This window comes from Typopeltis vanoorti, chromosome 11 (assembly GCF_054136105.1).
Source record: "Typopeltis vanoorti isolate ZY-2024b chromosome 11, IOZ_Tvanoo_1.0, whole genome shotgun sequence".
NCBI lineage: Eukaryota > Metazoa > Arthropoda > Arachnida > Uropygi > Thelyphonidae > Typopeltis > Typopeltis vanoorti.
In genome coordinates, this window is record NC_143559.1 from 138,805,944 (window position 1) to 138,821,363 (window position 15,420).

Below are 15,420 nucleotides of genomic sequence, written 5' to 3' on the forward strand. Positions count from 1 at the left end.
TCCTAAGTTTCTACTTCTTAAACCTCGTTTCATTACTAGACAAGCTAAAAATATTTATTTCAAGACATATATGTTACTCATTCGTGAAAGGTTACATCACACAAGATTTGTGCTTAGTCAAATTGACTCACAATGTTATGAACTGTTCATGGATGTCTCCAGCTCTTTAGATGAGGAAATTTGATAAGTCTTAGATAGAATGATTAATACCAGTTTCGCCAAAGCTTTCAACAAAAGCAGACAGACCCAGATTAAAAAATTCAACTACCTTTGACTATTTTGTTTAATTTGAGTCTCGGGTCTGGGTTAGTCCCAAGGGGGGTGGAAAGAGGAGAAAATAGTTCCACTGCATACAGGAGGTTCCAAGACTGCTGTTGAAAATTATCGGCCAATCAGCATATCAGGAATTGTTGTCAAGGTCTTGGAGAAAATAGTCAAGAGGAAAATACAAGATTGGATAGATGAAAATGGGATGCTCTATGGGGGACAGCATGGTTTTGTGAAGGGTAGATCATGCCCAAGTGACTTGCTCACATTCTATAACAGTGTATAACACGGCTGAACTGGATAAGGGTAACAGGTTTACAGTGATTCTACTGGACCTTGCTAAAGCCTTTGATAGGATGCCACATGGAATTCTAATCAGTAAACTGCAGCATATGAGAATGGATATAGGGTTGGTGAGACAGATAGGAGGGTGGTTGGTGGAGAGATATCAGAGAATGGTTTATTCAGGAGTAGAGTCCAAAAGACGACCTGTGACTAGTGGTGTGCTGCAGGGTTCTGTTCTTGGACCACTACTGTTTAATTTGTTCATTAATGATATAGGAGAGGATCTGTGCATCTGTTTGCAGAGGATGCAAAGGTAGGTAGAGCAATAGTGAATGCACAGGATGTCAAAATTTTGCAGGATGATTTGGAGGACTGGGCTAAAGAGAATGGATGTCAATTTAATGTGGAAAAATGTAAGGTTTTGCATTTTGGGGTGAAAAGATTAGCAGCAGTATATCACATTGGTGGGACTGCACTCCAGGAGACTGAAGAGGCCAGGGATTTGGGAGTGCTGGTGGATAGAGAGTTGAAGTTTAGGGGGCATGTTGCAAAAGTGGCTAAATCAGCTCATCAAATCACTTGGCTGCTGAAAAACACTTTAATGAGCAGAGACAAACAGGTTATTGTTCCTCTGTATCGAGCCTTGATAAGACCCCATCTAGACTATTGTGCCCAGATATGGGTGCCAGGGTTTCTTCTCGATGGGGAGGAGGTGGAGAGGATCCAGACGAGTGACCAAGATAATAGCAGGACTATGGATTGAAGTTTATGAGAACAGGCTGAAGATTTGTGGGTTGCAGAAATTGGTTGATAGGCAGAAAAGGGGTGATATGATTGAGACATTCAAATTATAAAGGGTTTCTATAAGATTAATTCAGAAGATATTTTTGAGAATAGGACTGGTAGTGGGAGGACTAGGGGCCATCCATGGAAGCTTGGTAAGAGTGTGGTTAGCAAGGGTGTTGACTAGGTTTTTTACTTGGAGTGGTAAATGAGTGGAATAAGCTGCCAGAGCCTGTTGTGGATGCCATGACTGTCAATGAGTTCAAGGTGAAGTATGATAGATACTGTGTGAATGTTGAATAGTTGTTCTTGACATGATGTTGGGCCTCCCTCGATGAATCTAAGGACTCCTTGGAGCTGCCCGTAATAATAATAAGAGAAATTAGTCAAAACACTTAATCATTTGTATAATAAATACAGTACATAAAGTAGATGATCAAAGACCGATACGAGATTTTAGAAAAATCAGGGGAGAACAGATGGCATCGATGGAATTAAAGGAAATATATTAGTATTCAAGAGTATGTGAACAGAACTAAAATCTGTGGTGACAAACCTCAGATTTAGTTCTGTTCACATCAGTTTATGTCAAAGATGGCAGGAAAAAGAATGATCAAGATCTAAGTGAATTGATGCAGCTGAGTATATCGAAAAACACTGAAATACATGATTGACAATCTTTGAAACCTGACATGACTGAAGAAAACTGTCGATAAAGTTATGTAGCACTGTCCGAGTCTTATACACAACAGGAATTTAAAAGCATAACAAAACTTGCATTAATATTCCTTCTAAATTTTTGCTGCCTTCAAACTCAATGTGTGCAGTAGTCAATGCTCACAACTGCGAAAGTCACAAGACACGAACTCTTAATTTGATAGCAATAGTGAAATTTATTTCACATTTGTTCAGACACTAAAATTTAAATGAATTTGCAATTCTTTTTAAGTGTAACTTGAACAGTGACTGAGGATTTAATGCAATAAACTGCTAATGTAATATTTCTCATATATTAATGTTTCCCCCTAATTTTTCATCTAGCTCTATAACCTGTAAAATTACTGGCACTGAATCTGCTTGAATTCACTTAGCTACAAAAATCCATCACTGTTTTCAAGTGACTGCACTGCCTAGACAGAAGACTACATAAATCTTACTCTGCAACTTCCTGACATCAGCTTCAGTTCTCCAACACGGCACAGGTTAAAAGTAACTAATTCGAGTGTATTAAGTTGGAATGAATTAGAATAATATTGGAGTGGAGACACTGGAGAAATTACTAATAAAATAAGTGCCAAGTACAATTTATCATAATTTGTTTTACAGTACATTCAAAGTACACTGACCATCATCATCAAATTACTGACATATACCCTTAGGGGTACAGGATCTTATGATAGAAGATGAAAAGTTACATCATTATTAACTTCTCATCAACAACTGTTCTCTGGAGCCTGCTATCTATCAACATTCCAATATTATCAGATCTTATATTTCTGTCTTCTAAGGCACTTTTAATTATCAATCCACATACATCTCTTCTTTCTCGGAATCTTTTTCATGCCATCCTTAGATTAGATCTGCTAACACATTCTTAAAATTCCTCATTCATTCCTCCATAAAAGGAGTTAGACAAGGATGTTTACTTTCTCCTCACTTGTTTAGTATATATACAGAGGACATCATGTATGAAGCATTGGATGAGCTCAGGGCAGGGATTATGATAGGAGGTAGATTGATCAGTAATCTGAGGTACGCTGATGATACAGTACTCCTTTGTAATGACATGGAAGAACTAGGACTAATTCTTGACAAAGTTAACAAGATCAATAATAACAGAGGACTTCAACTCAATTCTAGCAAGACAAAGATCATTGTTCTCAAAGGAAAAACAAACAGAGAAGCAAGTGTATCTTAATGGAGAAAGAATTAAGGAAGTCAGCAAGTTTGAGTACCTGGGATCCATTATTAATGTGAAGAATTGCTGTTCAGAAGATGTCAGAAAAAGGTTAGGAAAGGCTAAAACAACAGTCAGAGACCTGTCTAAAATTTGGAAGGATGGATCTATCTCCATGGGAACAAAGTTGAGGATTTTAGATGCAGTTGTCTTTCCAACAGCGACTTATGGATGTGAGACTTGGAACCTAAAGAAGTCAGATAAGAAACGGATATCTGCTTTTGAGATGTAGATTTACAGAAGGCTGTTGAGGATATCATATACTGAAAGGCGTACAAATGAATGGGTGTTAGAAAAGATTAGTAGAACTTTAAGGCTCCTTGAAGATATTGACAGAAGAAAGTTAAAATATTTTGGACACATAGAAAGGATGGAAGGAGGACTTCTCAGAACAGTAATAGAAGGTAAAATTCCTGGAAAAAGCGGCAGGGATAGACCATCAATGAGATGGATGGATGGCGTGTGTGGAGTGACTGATCTTCAGAGTTGAGGCTGCCAGAAAAGCAAACAACAGGACTACATGGCGAGGCCTGGTGTGGAACAGCATCGAGTATCGGAGTGACCATACGGCATCTGTAGATGCCCAGTGAACATAGAGAGAGAACACATTCCTGAATGTGTAATAATGGCAATTTCTTTCCTAATATCATAATTTTTAATGTGATACTGCCATTGATGATATATCCTGTGCACGTCATAGTGTTTCACAGAACCCTAACTCCACTTTAATCCGGTGTTTTATTTCTAACCCAACTCTCAGATCCATAAGTTAAAACTGGTTTGAACATTTTCTTGTATACAACTAGTTTAATCTCTAATCTCTCTCTCTCATTCCATATAAATTTATTCAGTTGACTGCCTACCACCAGCTTTGCTAATTCTGCTGTCTATTTAGCAATTTAATTTGCCATCTTCACTAAAAATTGTGCCTAAATAACTGAAATATTTTACTTGTTCTATAGGTTCTCCATTCAGGATGAAGCTGATGTTTTCAATGTTTCTGCCTATTTTCACTGTCTTTATCTTGCTTAATGCTGATTTTCATATCAAATTTATTGCAACAGTTATTCAATTTGGTCAGGGAATCTTGAAGACTTGTACCAGATTTATTTAAAAGTATAACATCATCTACATAAAGTAAAGCACTAAGATTAACATCTCCAATTTTGATATCAGGTTTAATAACACTTTCTTTCATGTTATCCATATAGATAATGAATAACAGAGAAGATAATGTACATCCTTATCCGACACCAGATTTAATATCAAACCATCTTCTTGTAATTCCTTTAATTTAACTGCTGGCTTACAACTCAAATAAATGCCTTTTCCAGATCTACAAAATTCAAATACAGATCCTTATATTCCCATGATTTCTCAACTATTTGTCTTAAAGTGAAAATCTGATCATGACAACCTCCGTTTGGTCTGAACCCAGCTTGTTCTTCTCCAAACTTCTCCACAATTTTTCTTAGCCATTTCTCAAGAATACTTGCATAAACACTCAGTAGAGAAATTCCTGAAAATCTCATATTTAGCTTTACTGCCTTTATTTATATATGCATCCAATTCTCCATTTACACAGTAGTTTGGTTCTAGAAAAAACTGAAAAAAAGAATACAATGCGTATGAAAAAATAGAATGGTCCAAGATGTGAAAACCTGATATGAACAATAAGTTATTTTCAAACAAAACATATGAAAATCATTGAATAAAACTATTTATTTTAATGGAATATTTTTATTTTAAATACTTAAAGTATATACATGTGTATCTTTCTTAAAGAAAATAGTGTCAATAATAAAACAGAAATTTGAAAAGGCCCAAATAAATACACCTGTGCACGTAGTTATTAGTTGAATTTTATTCACCGCCACTTTCTGACAGTAGCGCTGCATTCTTTTGAGAGAGAGACTGTTTTTATTAAATTAAAAAAAGTAATTAAATCACTTCCATCACTTGAAACACTTTGGCTGTCCTGTTCATACTGCAGTGGCGAAATGTTTTCTTCAGTAAAAGGAACTAAATTAGCACTAATTTCCAATAATTCTAAAGAATTGATTTATTTTTAACACGAACTCTGTAATTAATCGTTCAGATCCTGTTTAGACTAGATCTTTGTATAATTCTTCATATCACAATATACATGACTTCAATTCACATTTAAACTGTTCAGCTCGTTCAGTATTGGATCACATATAAGAAAATGACTTCGCAATTTACTAGCCATTTAAAGCCCTTTCTGCAGCGAGTGTAATCTCTTCATCATCACTTTTTTCTTTTTCAGCGAGATTCTAGGACAGCTTCTATTATTTCATCACTAACAGCCTTGTCAACCATCAATTCTTCAATATCTGTAGGTGAAAAATCATCAAGTCCTTCTCGGCCAACATCATGTGCTAATCTGATGATATTGGGATATTCAGTTGTATGCAAAAGGTACGGGGTTTTTCTTTTTCACACAATCTGGCTAAGTAGCTTTCCAGCATGCATTTAAAGTTGGTTTCAATTCTGATAGCACCAACTTTTATGCAATCCAAAATGGAAAATTTCTTCCACACATCAGTAACTATCAGTAAATTATCCTTAACTGGTTTATCGAAAATGTATTGGAATGCTCTTCTTATGCAGAAAGTTTTGAAGGTAGCAATTACACCCTGATCTAGTGGTTGTATTAGGTGTGGCAGAAAACAAAATTTCACATTCAGGTGTTCTCAAACAGGATGGCCAGGTGCATTTTCTATAAGCAATAAAACTTTTAAAGTCCAGATTTTTTTCCCATCAAATAACGTTTAACTTCTGGAACAAAACATTGATGGAATCAGTCTTTAAAAAAATTTTTTTTTGTAACCCAACCTTTTTTTTTTTTGCCTTCCAGTGCACTGGTAACATTAAAATCCACGCCTTTCGTTGCCCATAGATTTAGGGATCGATTAATGAGTAATGAATGATAAATGAGTAAGTCATACGATCCTTAGCTGCTTTAAAGCCACCTACGCTATTTTTGTGATTTCGCTATAAGTTCTACTTGGCACATCCCCCATAAAAGGCCAGTTTCATCTGCATTCCATACTTGATCAGGAGTGTAGCCACCATTTTCAATAATTTTGGATAGTTTTGAAAGAAATTCAATAGCTGGCGACTCATATGCAGATACAGCTTCTCCTTTTATTTTTTCCTTATAAAGCATGTATCTTTTGAGAAATTTTATAAGCAAACCTGTCCTCCTGGTACAAAAATCACAACTGTTGTTTGATGTTGTTGGCTCCTTTTCCTGAATCATATGCATTGTATGCAATGCTTTTTTTTTATATTATATTTCCACCTAAATGTATTCTTTTTTGTGAGCAATCTTCTATTCACGTCACTAGGGCCTTTTCTATCTCCACTTTTATAATGTCTCTTGTATATGATGACGACTTGGCACCTAATTTTGTTCGATAAAGAACAAATTTTCTAATAGCCTCTTCATTTTTTTTTAACCGTTCTCACAGTAGCTTCATTCAATCCAAAATATTTCGCCAAGGATGTTGAACCTTCTCCAGCTGCTATAAGATCTAAAATTTGGATCTTAGTTTCTAAAGAAATAGCTTTTCTTTTCTTCTTCTGTCTAATTGAATTATATGACATCGTGATTAATGGGGTAATGTTACGAAAATATCTGAAAATAATTTTACTAATTTGATATTATGCATACAAAACTTCAAAATTTAACATACTCCTGTATAACTATTGCACAAACAAAACACAAGATGTGTAAACATTTCGAATTGTAAAAAAGAAATGACTGTTTAGCAAACAGCTTAACTCCTTCCAAGCAGCTTTATATACAGTCCTCCCATAATGGACCAACTTAACTTTGAGGAATCAGAAGAGCACCTTCTGTTTCTAGGAACCAATGGCAAGTGAATATAATGGATCATCTGCTGGCTTAACTTCGGGGAATCGTAATTACAAAAATTGATTTTTTTTTGTTGTTGTCACAATTATCTACACTCTGGATAAGAGTAATCCCCAATATTTAAAAACATCAGGAGGGGGGGGGGGATTTTCCCTAAAATTCGAGTTTTAGTACATGTACCATTCTAGGAAATATTTTTTTTTTAAACAGAAGAATTCAAACAAATTTTAAAAATAAGTGGCATTTGAACTACGTAAAAACCATGAACTATGTAAAAATAAAAATGTTTTTCTTCTCTAAAACTGTGCTATTTCGAAATCATGTAAAAAAAAAAAGCTGTGTGTGTGTCTACACACACAAAAGCTAATTCTCTCTTTTTACACGGCCTTTCTTGCAGATTACTTCACATGCCTCTCTAGCTGAATCCAAGTTTTACTTTAGCATTGACAAAAAATTCCAGAAAGAATCTACATCAACAGTAAAATGCCACCACAAGATCAGCATATGATCATCAGAACTCTTAGCAAACATATGGTATGAAAATCATCAATAAAAAGGCAGAACCACATTAAAAATATTTAGGACTTAAACAGCTGCATTCTTGATGAAGAACCAATAGAATATAAAATCTATGTCCTAGGCACAACCTAATATGGAAAGAGATAACAGAAAAAGCAAAAGGTGGTATATGTTGGGGAGCAAAAAACATTTATAACCAGTTTCTAAATCAACTTGTGAATCTGAAAAAAAAAAAAAAAAAAACTGTTCAGACTGAAGACCATAATTGACAATTGTAAGAAAAATTACTCAGAAGAGACAGAAATAGCATTAACTGCGATCATTAGAACTTGAAAATTTGTGAGAAGATCTGAGGTAACATACAAAATGGGAGAAGAAAGATCATGCAGTTAGCAGTTCCTGAGGAGGAAATTGCTAATAACAGCTAACAATAAACTTAATTACATAATACCATTATAACATCCTGCATGTTCTTGAGGGAACATATCAGGGACTAATGAATTATTAACTAAGAAAATTTGCACTTACCCACTGTCACCTAAGATGATTACTTTCAACAAGACCTTCTTTCTTGATGTCATGATTTGAGGTGATGCTTATTTTTACTACTGAAAAAGAAATTTACATTTCATTATTTAATTTAGATGAAGAGAATTATTTAATTACTAAAACTAACAAGCAAACTTCATATATATCTTAGTTATTAAAATTTTAACATTATATAATGGTTTTAAAATTTGAACAGTTTCATGTACTAATTCCAAACTAGAGTGATATCTCAATAATATAACCTTTAAATAGGTTAGTGTGTCATCTGACTTCTATCTAAATAGCAAATTGCTCCTCCACTGTGGTTGGATTATTGAGGGATTACTATACATGTAATTTCAATCAAGAGTATAGTTTTGCTGGATTATAATCCACTGAATTTCAACATATTTCAGAAATAGACAGAAACTTAGCATTTCTCCTATTCCAAATTTTCCCGTAACAGAAATGGAAAAATCTGAAAACTGCCCAACTTCTTTTTTAAATCTCTTAAGATTATCATGATCTTTCTCATTTGTATCATCTATTTCTTCTTGCAGTTGGTCTAAAAATTCTATCTTATTTCACAAAAATGGTATGGTGCATACATTGACAATTTTAATATAAAGATTCTTTTCTTCTGCTTTAAATCTGATGGATAAGATCCAGCCTTTAAGAATCCTATTTCAGTGATGGTATGAGACATTTTCTAATTATAATTGCAACTTCTCTATGCTGCTATCTCTTCTTCTATAGTAGTATATTCTTCCTTAGGTCTACCATATTTTCATCTACCCAATGTGTCTCTGAAATTCCAATCACATTCCATCTAAACGTTTTAGCTCTTCTTCAAATAGTCTCAGTTTGAAAGTTTTATGAGTGGTCTGGTGTTTACAGTTTAGATGTGATATGCAAAAAGACAATTTTTCTTTCAAACTGAAAAAAAAAAAAAACTTTCTACAACTATATCTGATCCAATGCACATTAATCTGGTGACACAATATGTTGCCTACTTAATATATTGAAAATGGCAGATTTTGCCTGTGGAGTGAGCAGAAGAGGTTTCAAATGGTGATGAAGTTCTGCCTGAACTCAGAGAAGTTTAAATCTCTTATAATACAAAGATGACATGCTAACCACTCGGCCGGCCAGACTGGTTAGTATATCTTGTGGTGAATTCATATTATAAAACTAATGAGAATGCTTGCCCATTTTCCACTCTAGCCAAATATTTATAAATCATTTAGAACTGCTTTCTTTAATAGAACCTCACCTCATTTCAGCTAGCCTGAAATGACCATAAATGATAGTACACCACACCCATTGTGAACAATATTCTCAGGCCATATCGATATATAAAAGTGCTAGGAATTGTGAAGAGGCTATAAAGGGACTAATACATAAAGATGTGCATCACTAGAACATAACAGAACAAAAGAATACAAGTGATCAGTGATTTGGTATAGAGGATTATTCTTGGGTTACTACTCCTACGACTCCCACCTGACCTTTTCCCCTAAATCCCTCCTCTTTCCCCCAAAAATCCTCTTTTCAGATCCTTCTCTTATCCCCTCCCAAAATGCTCTCCACCCACCTTAATATTTATACATATATTAAAAAACCCAGGCGTTTTCAAATAATTCCCCCACATACCCCCCCCTCCACACACACACACACACACACAAACCCCTTCCTTTAACAGCACATGAAGGCACATCGCCAGAATAAGGAGACAGAAAACAACATCCAAAAAGGCATGTCCAAAATTTCTCCTATTTTTTATTCTTCATATATTACGTGACACCTCCAGGGGGTCCAAAGACTCAGAGGGAGAGCATGCCAACAGCATCGAACGATTGATCCTTCCAACTACTAACTGTGCTCAAACTTGCTTAACTTTTTGAGTGAGCCATTAGTAGCAGAGGCTCTACCAATCGTCCAACCTTTGGTTTTATAAAACACTCCAGTAATGCCCTAGAATTTTGGGTAAAGAGCCAATGACACTGTAAAAAAAGGGGCACTCCTAAATGAAAGTAGGATATACTAGCCATAAAAATAATAGTTTATTCTAGGAGTAACATGGGAATTTTCCCAGAAATAATACCTATAATTCTTGGGTTAGATAGAATCATAGCTGAAGTTATTGTTAACCGTTTTTTTTTCTCTTTTTAGCATAAACTTAAGTTTTCATGAAGAAACGTTGTTATGCATGTCCAAAAGGAAACGTACTAGGCTAGTGGAGATACTTCATGTTCAGACTTTGCTTAACCTTGAATAAAGGATTTAAACATATAATATAATATGGAATATAAATTTGTATATGGATGCTGAATAGTGGCTGCCTATGTTTATGCATGGCAGAAGAAGAGGAATGTTGGAGGTTAGTTCGGTGGAACAATACACCTATAAAGAAGGTCAATGCAACAAATACTTTTTGAAAATTATGGAGACAACTACCGTGTTTGAATAAAAACTTTAGTTTAATATAACTAAAATCTACATTCGACGTTTCGCCCTTTATGTCAAGGTCATCTTCTGGAACATACAACTATACACAGAAAACAAGTTACACTACAATCAAACTGGTTTGTTAAAGATATTGACCAACCGCTACAACAATTGTTGGCCTGACCTCTGGTGGGGAAAAAAAAATTATACATCAACGCTAGACCAACAGGGCCAATCATCTTTACTGTAAGGGAAGCGGCACTCCAATGGACCCCTAGCTGGATCTATCCTCTCCTTCTACTTTGAAGAAGATCCACTTACTTTATTTTTTCCTATACAGCCTTATCAGCCAACTTTTCTTATTTTATGACCCCTATGCTATTAGAGTACTCGAGAGCCATGGGGTCTTTTCATTTCAGGCCTTACAACTATGCCCTCTCCATAAACCTTACTATAATTCTTCTATAATCTACTCTTTCCCCCTTCAATATACCCTATTCCTCCCATCGGTTTAAATTCAGAAGAAGGCTAGTTCAGAAACCTTAAGGTAGCAGCCCTACCACTGAACTATTCCATCATCAGGCTAGTCCCCTGACAGAAAAAGATAATCAGATTGAATCTATGGAAAACGACCCTGGAATGGAAAAGGTAAAACAAAAATGGAAACGACAAAATATAATACACATAGCAAACTGGAATGTAAGAGGAATAGCATATAAAGAGATAGAATTAGACCAGTTATTAAATGAAAGAAATTTTAAAATAGTAGTAATCACTGAAACAAAAAAGAAATTACAAGGAACTATGAGAACTGAAAATTTTAATGTGATATACAGTGGAGTCGACAGAGACCAAAGAGCACAAGCGGGAGTCATGATATGGATTCATAACTCCCTTTCAAAACAGTTAAAACATTATAAATTATGGAATGAAGGAATAATAGAAGCTAGAATAAAAATAGATAGAGGCTATTTAACAATAATTGGTCTATATGCCCCAGAAGAAGGAAGAGAACAGGATAATATTGATTTTTATAATCAGCTACAGAACATATATAAATAAAATAAATAAAAATGATTACATAATTTTAGCAGGAGACTTAAATGCAAGAATTGGAAACACGCAATTGCAGCACTTGTGGGTATCATTTCCATGGATGATCTGAATCCTTTCTTTTAAGCTTACACGGTGATCCGAATGCATTTTTGAAAATTATGGAGACAACTACCGTGTTTGAATAAAAACTTAAAATCACTATGGTAAGTTAAAGATTCGTATTTCCCTCTTGATCAATCGGCTGGCCTTTTTAAAGAGATGCAGAGACAGTAACCTTATTACTATCTGCATTAGGCTAAAAAAGAAATTTATGTCCGCTAAGGCACTTCGTATTTATGACCACACAGAAAAAGCAATGCACAGAGAACAGATTCAAACAGCCTGCCAAAACCTGTGTTGTAGCCAAAAGCTACAACACAGAATCTGGTTTCAAAAATGCAATCCGAACTATCGAACTATATTAATCCAGACATTCTACAAGTACTTGAAAGAATTACAGACAATTCGGCCAAATATACCCTGGAAAAGAATAAAGAAAAACTCAAGACCAAATTCCACAGTTCAAAACAACGGCAAAATATGGCAGCCAATAACATGAATCCATCCAATCAGAACACCAACAATGAACAACAAACAAGGGAGACGTGATCAACCTATCGAGCCACACCCTGAACAACAGCAAACTTGTGCCGTTGTTCAGGGTGTGGCACCTAAAAACGTAAACAAATTGGATTTTATCTACCACATAGAAAGAGGCATCAGGTCCCTACCAAACAATACAGCAGATAAAATACGACTAGAAACTAGTAATGTCCTAAGAAAACCATACAGAACAATCTCACAAAAACAGAATTAGCAGCAATTAAGTCATTACAAGCCAAACAAAACATAATAATAACAAAATCGGATAAAGGCAATGCCACTGTTGTCCTTGACAGGTCAACATACGTACTTCAAATGAATCAACTAGTAACCGATAACAACACATAAGCTGGTAAATTATAACCCAACAAAAAAGATAAAGGATAAAAACAGAGAAACTACTCAAGTCCATCACTTCTTGGTCACCAGACATGGTTAAAAAACTCAAACCCCACTAAGCTCCCCCCCCCCAGAATATACGGGGTCCCAAAAATACATAAACAAAATGTGTATTCCTTTGACCAATTGTGGAAGGAATAGACAGTCCCAATTACCACTTAGCCAAGAAATTAGCAGCAACACTCAAGGAGTTGGTACGTCATTCCCCCTCCTACATAAAAAACACACAACACTTTATAAACAAAATTAAAAACATAACACTCGACAAAGATGACTTATTAATCAGTTTTGATGTTTCTGCCCTCTTCACTAATGTCCCCATCAATGACACAATTCTCCTACTACAGAACAAATTTCCGCCCGACATTACGGCTCTCTTTGCCCACGTACTAAAGTCCAGTTACTTCGTGTGGAAAAATAAATTTTACCTACAGAAAGAAGGTACAGCCATGGGCTCACCACTATCTCCACCCCCCCCCCCAATCGCTAACTTCTACATGGAAACCTTTGAGCAAAGGGCTCTTGATTCCGCCACGCTAAGACCAACTGTCTGGCTTAGATACATTGCCGTGTTCGCAATCTGGCCACACGGGCGACAAACGCTAAACACATTCCTCAGCCACCTGAACCAACAACACGAACGCATACAATTTACCATCGAAAATCAAAGTTCGCTCCCGTTCCCTAGACACGTCTTCCTTCAGGCAGTCTATCCTTCACGGTCTACCGAAAACCGACACGCACTGGCCAAAACATACATGCTAATTCATACCACCACCCATCACAAAAATATGGAGTCATTAACACCCTTAAAAAGAGCTACAACAATTTGCTCTAACCTGCAAGCCCTGAAACAAGAACTAAAAATCATCAGCGACACATAAATAATGGCTATAACAAAAATACTATTAATAAAATACTCCATAAAACAACGACAAAAATGAATCTAGATTACAGTAAAACCATAGCCATCCCATACATTAAAGGGTTATCAGAAAAAATCAACAGAATCCTACAACATTATAACCTCAATGTCACCTTTAAACCACCCACTAAACCTAAAACCATATTGAACTTCTCTAAGGATCCTCTCTTCCCATTAGCACATCCTGGAGTCTATTGCCTGTAACTTACCGTACATTGGTGAAACAGGATGGACAATCCCTATGCAAGAAAGAACACATTAGACACATTAAATATAACCATTATAGTGAAGCAGGCCTCTCAGACCACGCACTCAACACCTTACACCAAATCAACTGGAAAAGCACCCACTCTTTACACCACACAAAAACCTGGTATGAAAGGAAATTCAAGGAAGCCTGCAAAATCTTGATAAACCATCCAAATATCAACAACAAAGAGGGCATGAAAATTCCAAGGATCTGGATGGCACACATTCAGCCTGCCTAATATATAAGATCCAGCATAAGTCAGGACTCTAGCCAATCTTCAACTAGTATTAGAAACCATTCCATACCAACTGGCTGGAATGTACAGGTATAATGTTAATATATGTATATAGATAGTTACTTGTTGTTGCGCCCAATGTATTTCTACAACCAACCAGATAACAGTAATAATAGGACCCTAGCGTTGATGTATATAATTTTTTTCCCCCCACCAGAGGTCAGGCCAACAATTGTTGTAGCAGTTGGTCAGTATCTTTAACAAACCAGTTTGATTGTAGAGTAGCTTGTTTTCTGTGTATAGTTGTATGTTCCAGAAGATGACCTTGACATAAAGGTAGAAACGTCAAATGTAGATTTTAGTTATATTAAACTAAAGTTTTTATTCAAACATGGTAGTTGTCTCCATAATTTTCGAAAATGCATTCAGATCACTGTGTAAGCTTAAAAGAAAAGAAAACCACAAATACTTGGTACAGATAGTCATCTCATCTATTAAAAAAGATAGCTTTCTTCTAGATACAGTTAAGCATACTGAGAGATTTTTGGCGCACCACACCCAGTGTGAACAGGCCAGATCGATATATAAAAGTGCTAGGAATTGTGAAGAGACTATAAACCATTGTTGCCAATTTAGCTTTTTTTTTTTTTTTTTTTTGGAGCTACAGCTAGCTCCTTTTTTTTCTTCCCTAGCTCCAAAAATTTTAATCTAGCACTTAGCTCCTTCAGAACTCGCTTCTGCTCTTTTTTTGTTGTTTTTATAACCTACTCTTAAGAAATTGTTTTAAGTTTTCCAGATGTTCACTTTGATAAAGAATTGTACTGTATGTGTGATGCGAGTATCAAACACATTTCAAATGCATGATGACATCAGCTAGTCATATGGCCCAATAGTCTGCTGTTTTGCCACTACAAGTTAGTCTGTTGCAGTGTTGTGGTTGGTAGTTATGACAGCGAGTAGGAAGTTTTCAGAGATTGATCGTAATTCATTGCATTTGCTTCTTCAAAAATGAGCAGAGACAAATAAAGCTTACAAGCAAAAATTTAGGAGGGGGGGATTGCAAATGTTTAGTAAATTGCTGTGTGAAGTTCCTAGTGATGCTACAAAAGGTCACTAAGTTTTGCAGATGTGATATAGCTACTAAATATTGTCAGCTTGTAAAGCATAGTGAAACTTAAGAAACATTTAGCTGCAATTCCATATAAGGCTGTTCCTATTACAAATA

General features: G+C 35.6%; 1 protein-coding gene across 1 annotated transcript in view; it reads right to left on the minus strand.

The window, feature by feature from the left end:
* Positions 1-15,420, minus strand: part of LOC150102111 (ras-related protein rab7-like) — an 89,475-nt gene that overhangs the window by 57,603 nt on the left and 16,452 nt on the right. Inside the window, exon 2 of the mRNA XM_090401013.1 lies at positions 8,241-8,320. Within this exon, the coding sequence (XP_090257139.1) occupies positions 8,241-8,293 (53 nt within the window). The 5' untranslated portion in view covers positions 8,294-8,320. The remainder of the gene's footprint in view (positions 1-8,240; positions 8,321-15,420) is intronic.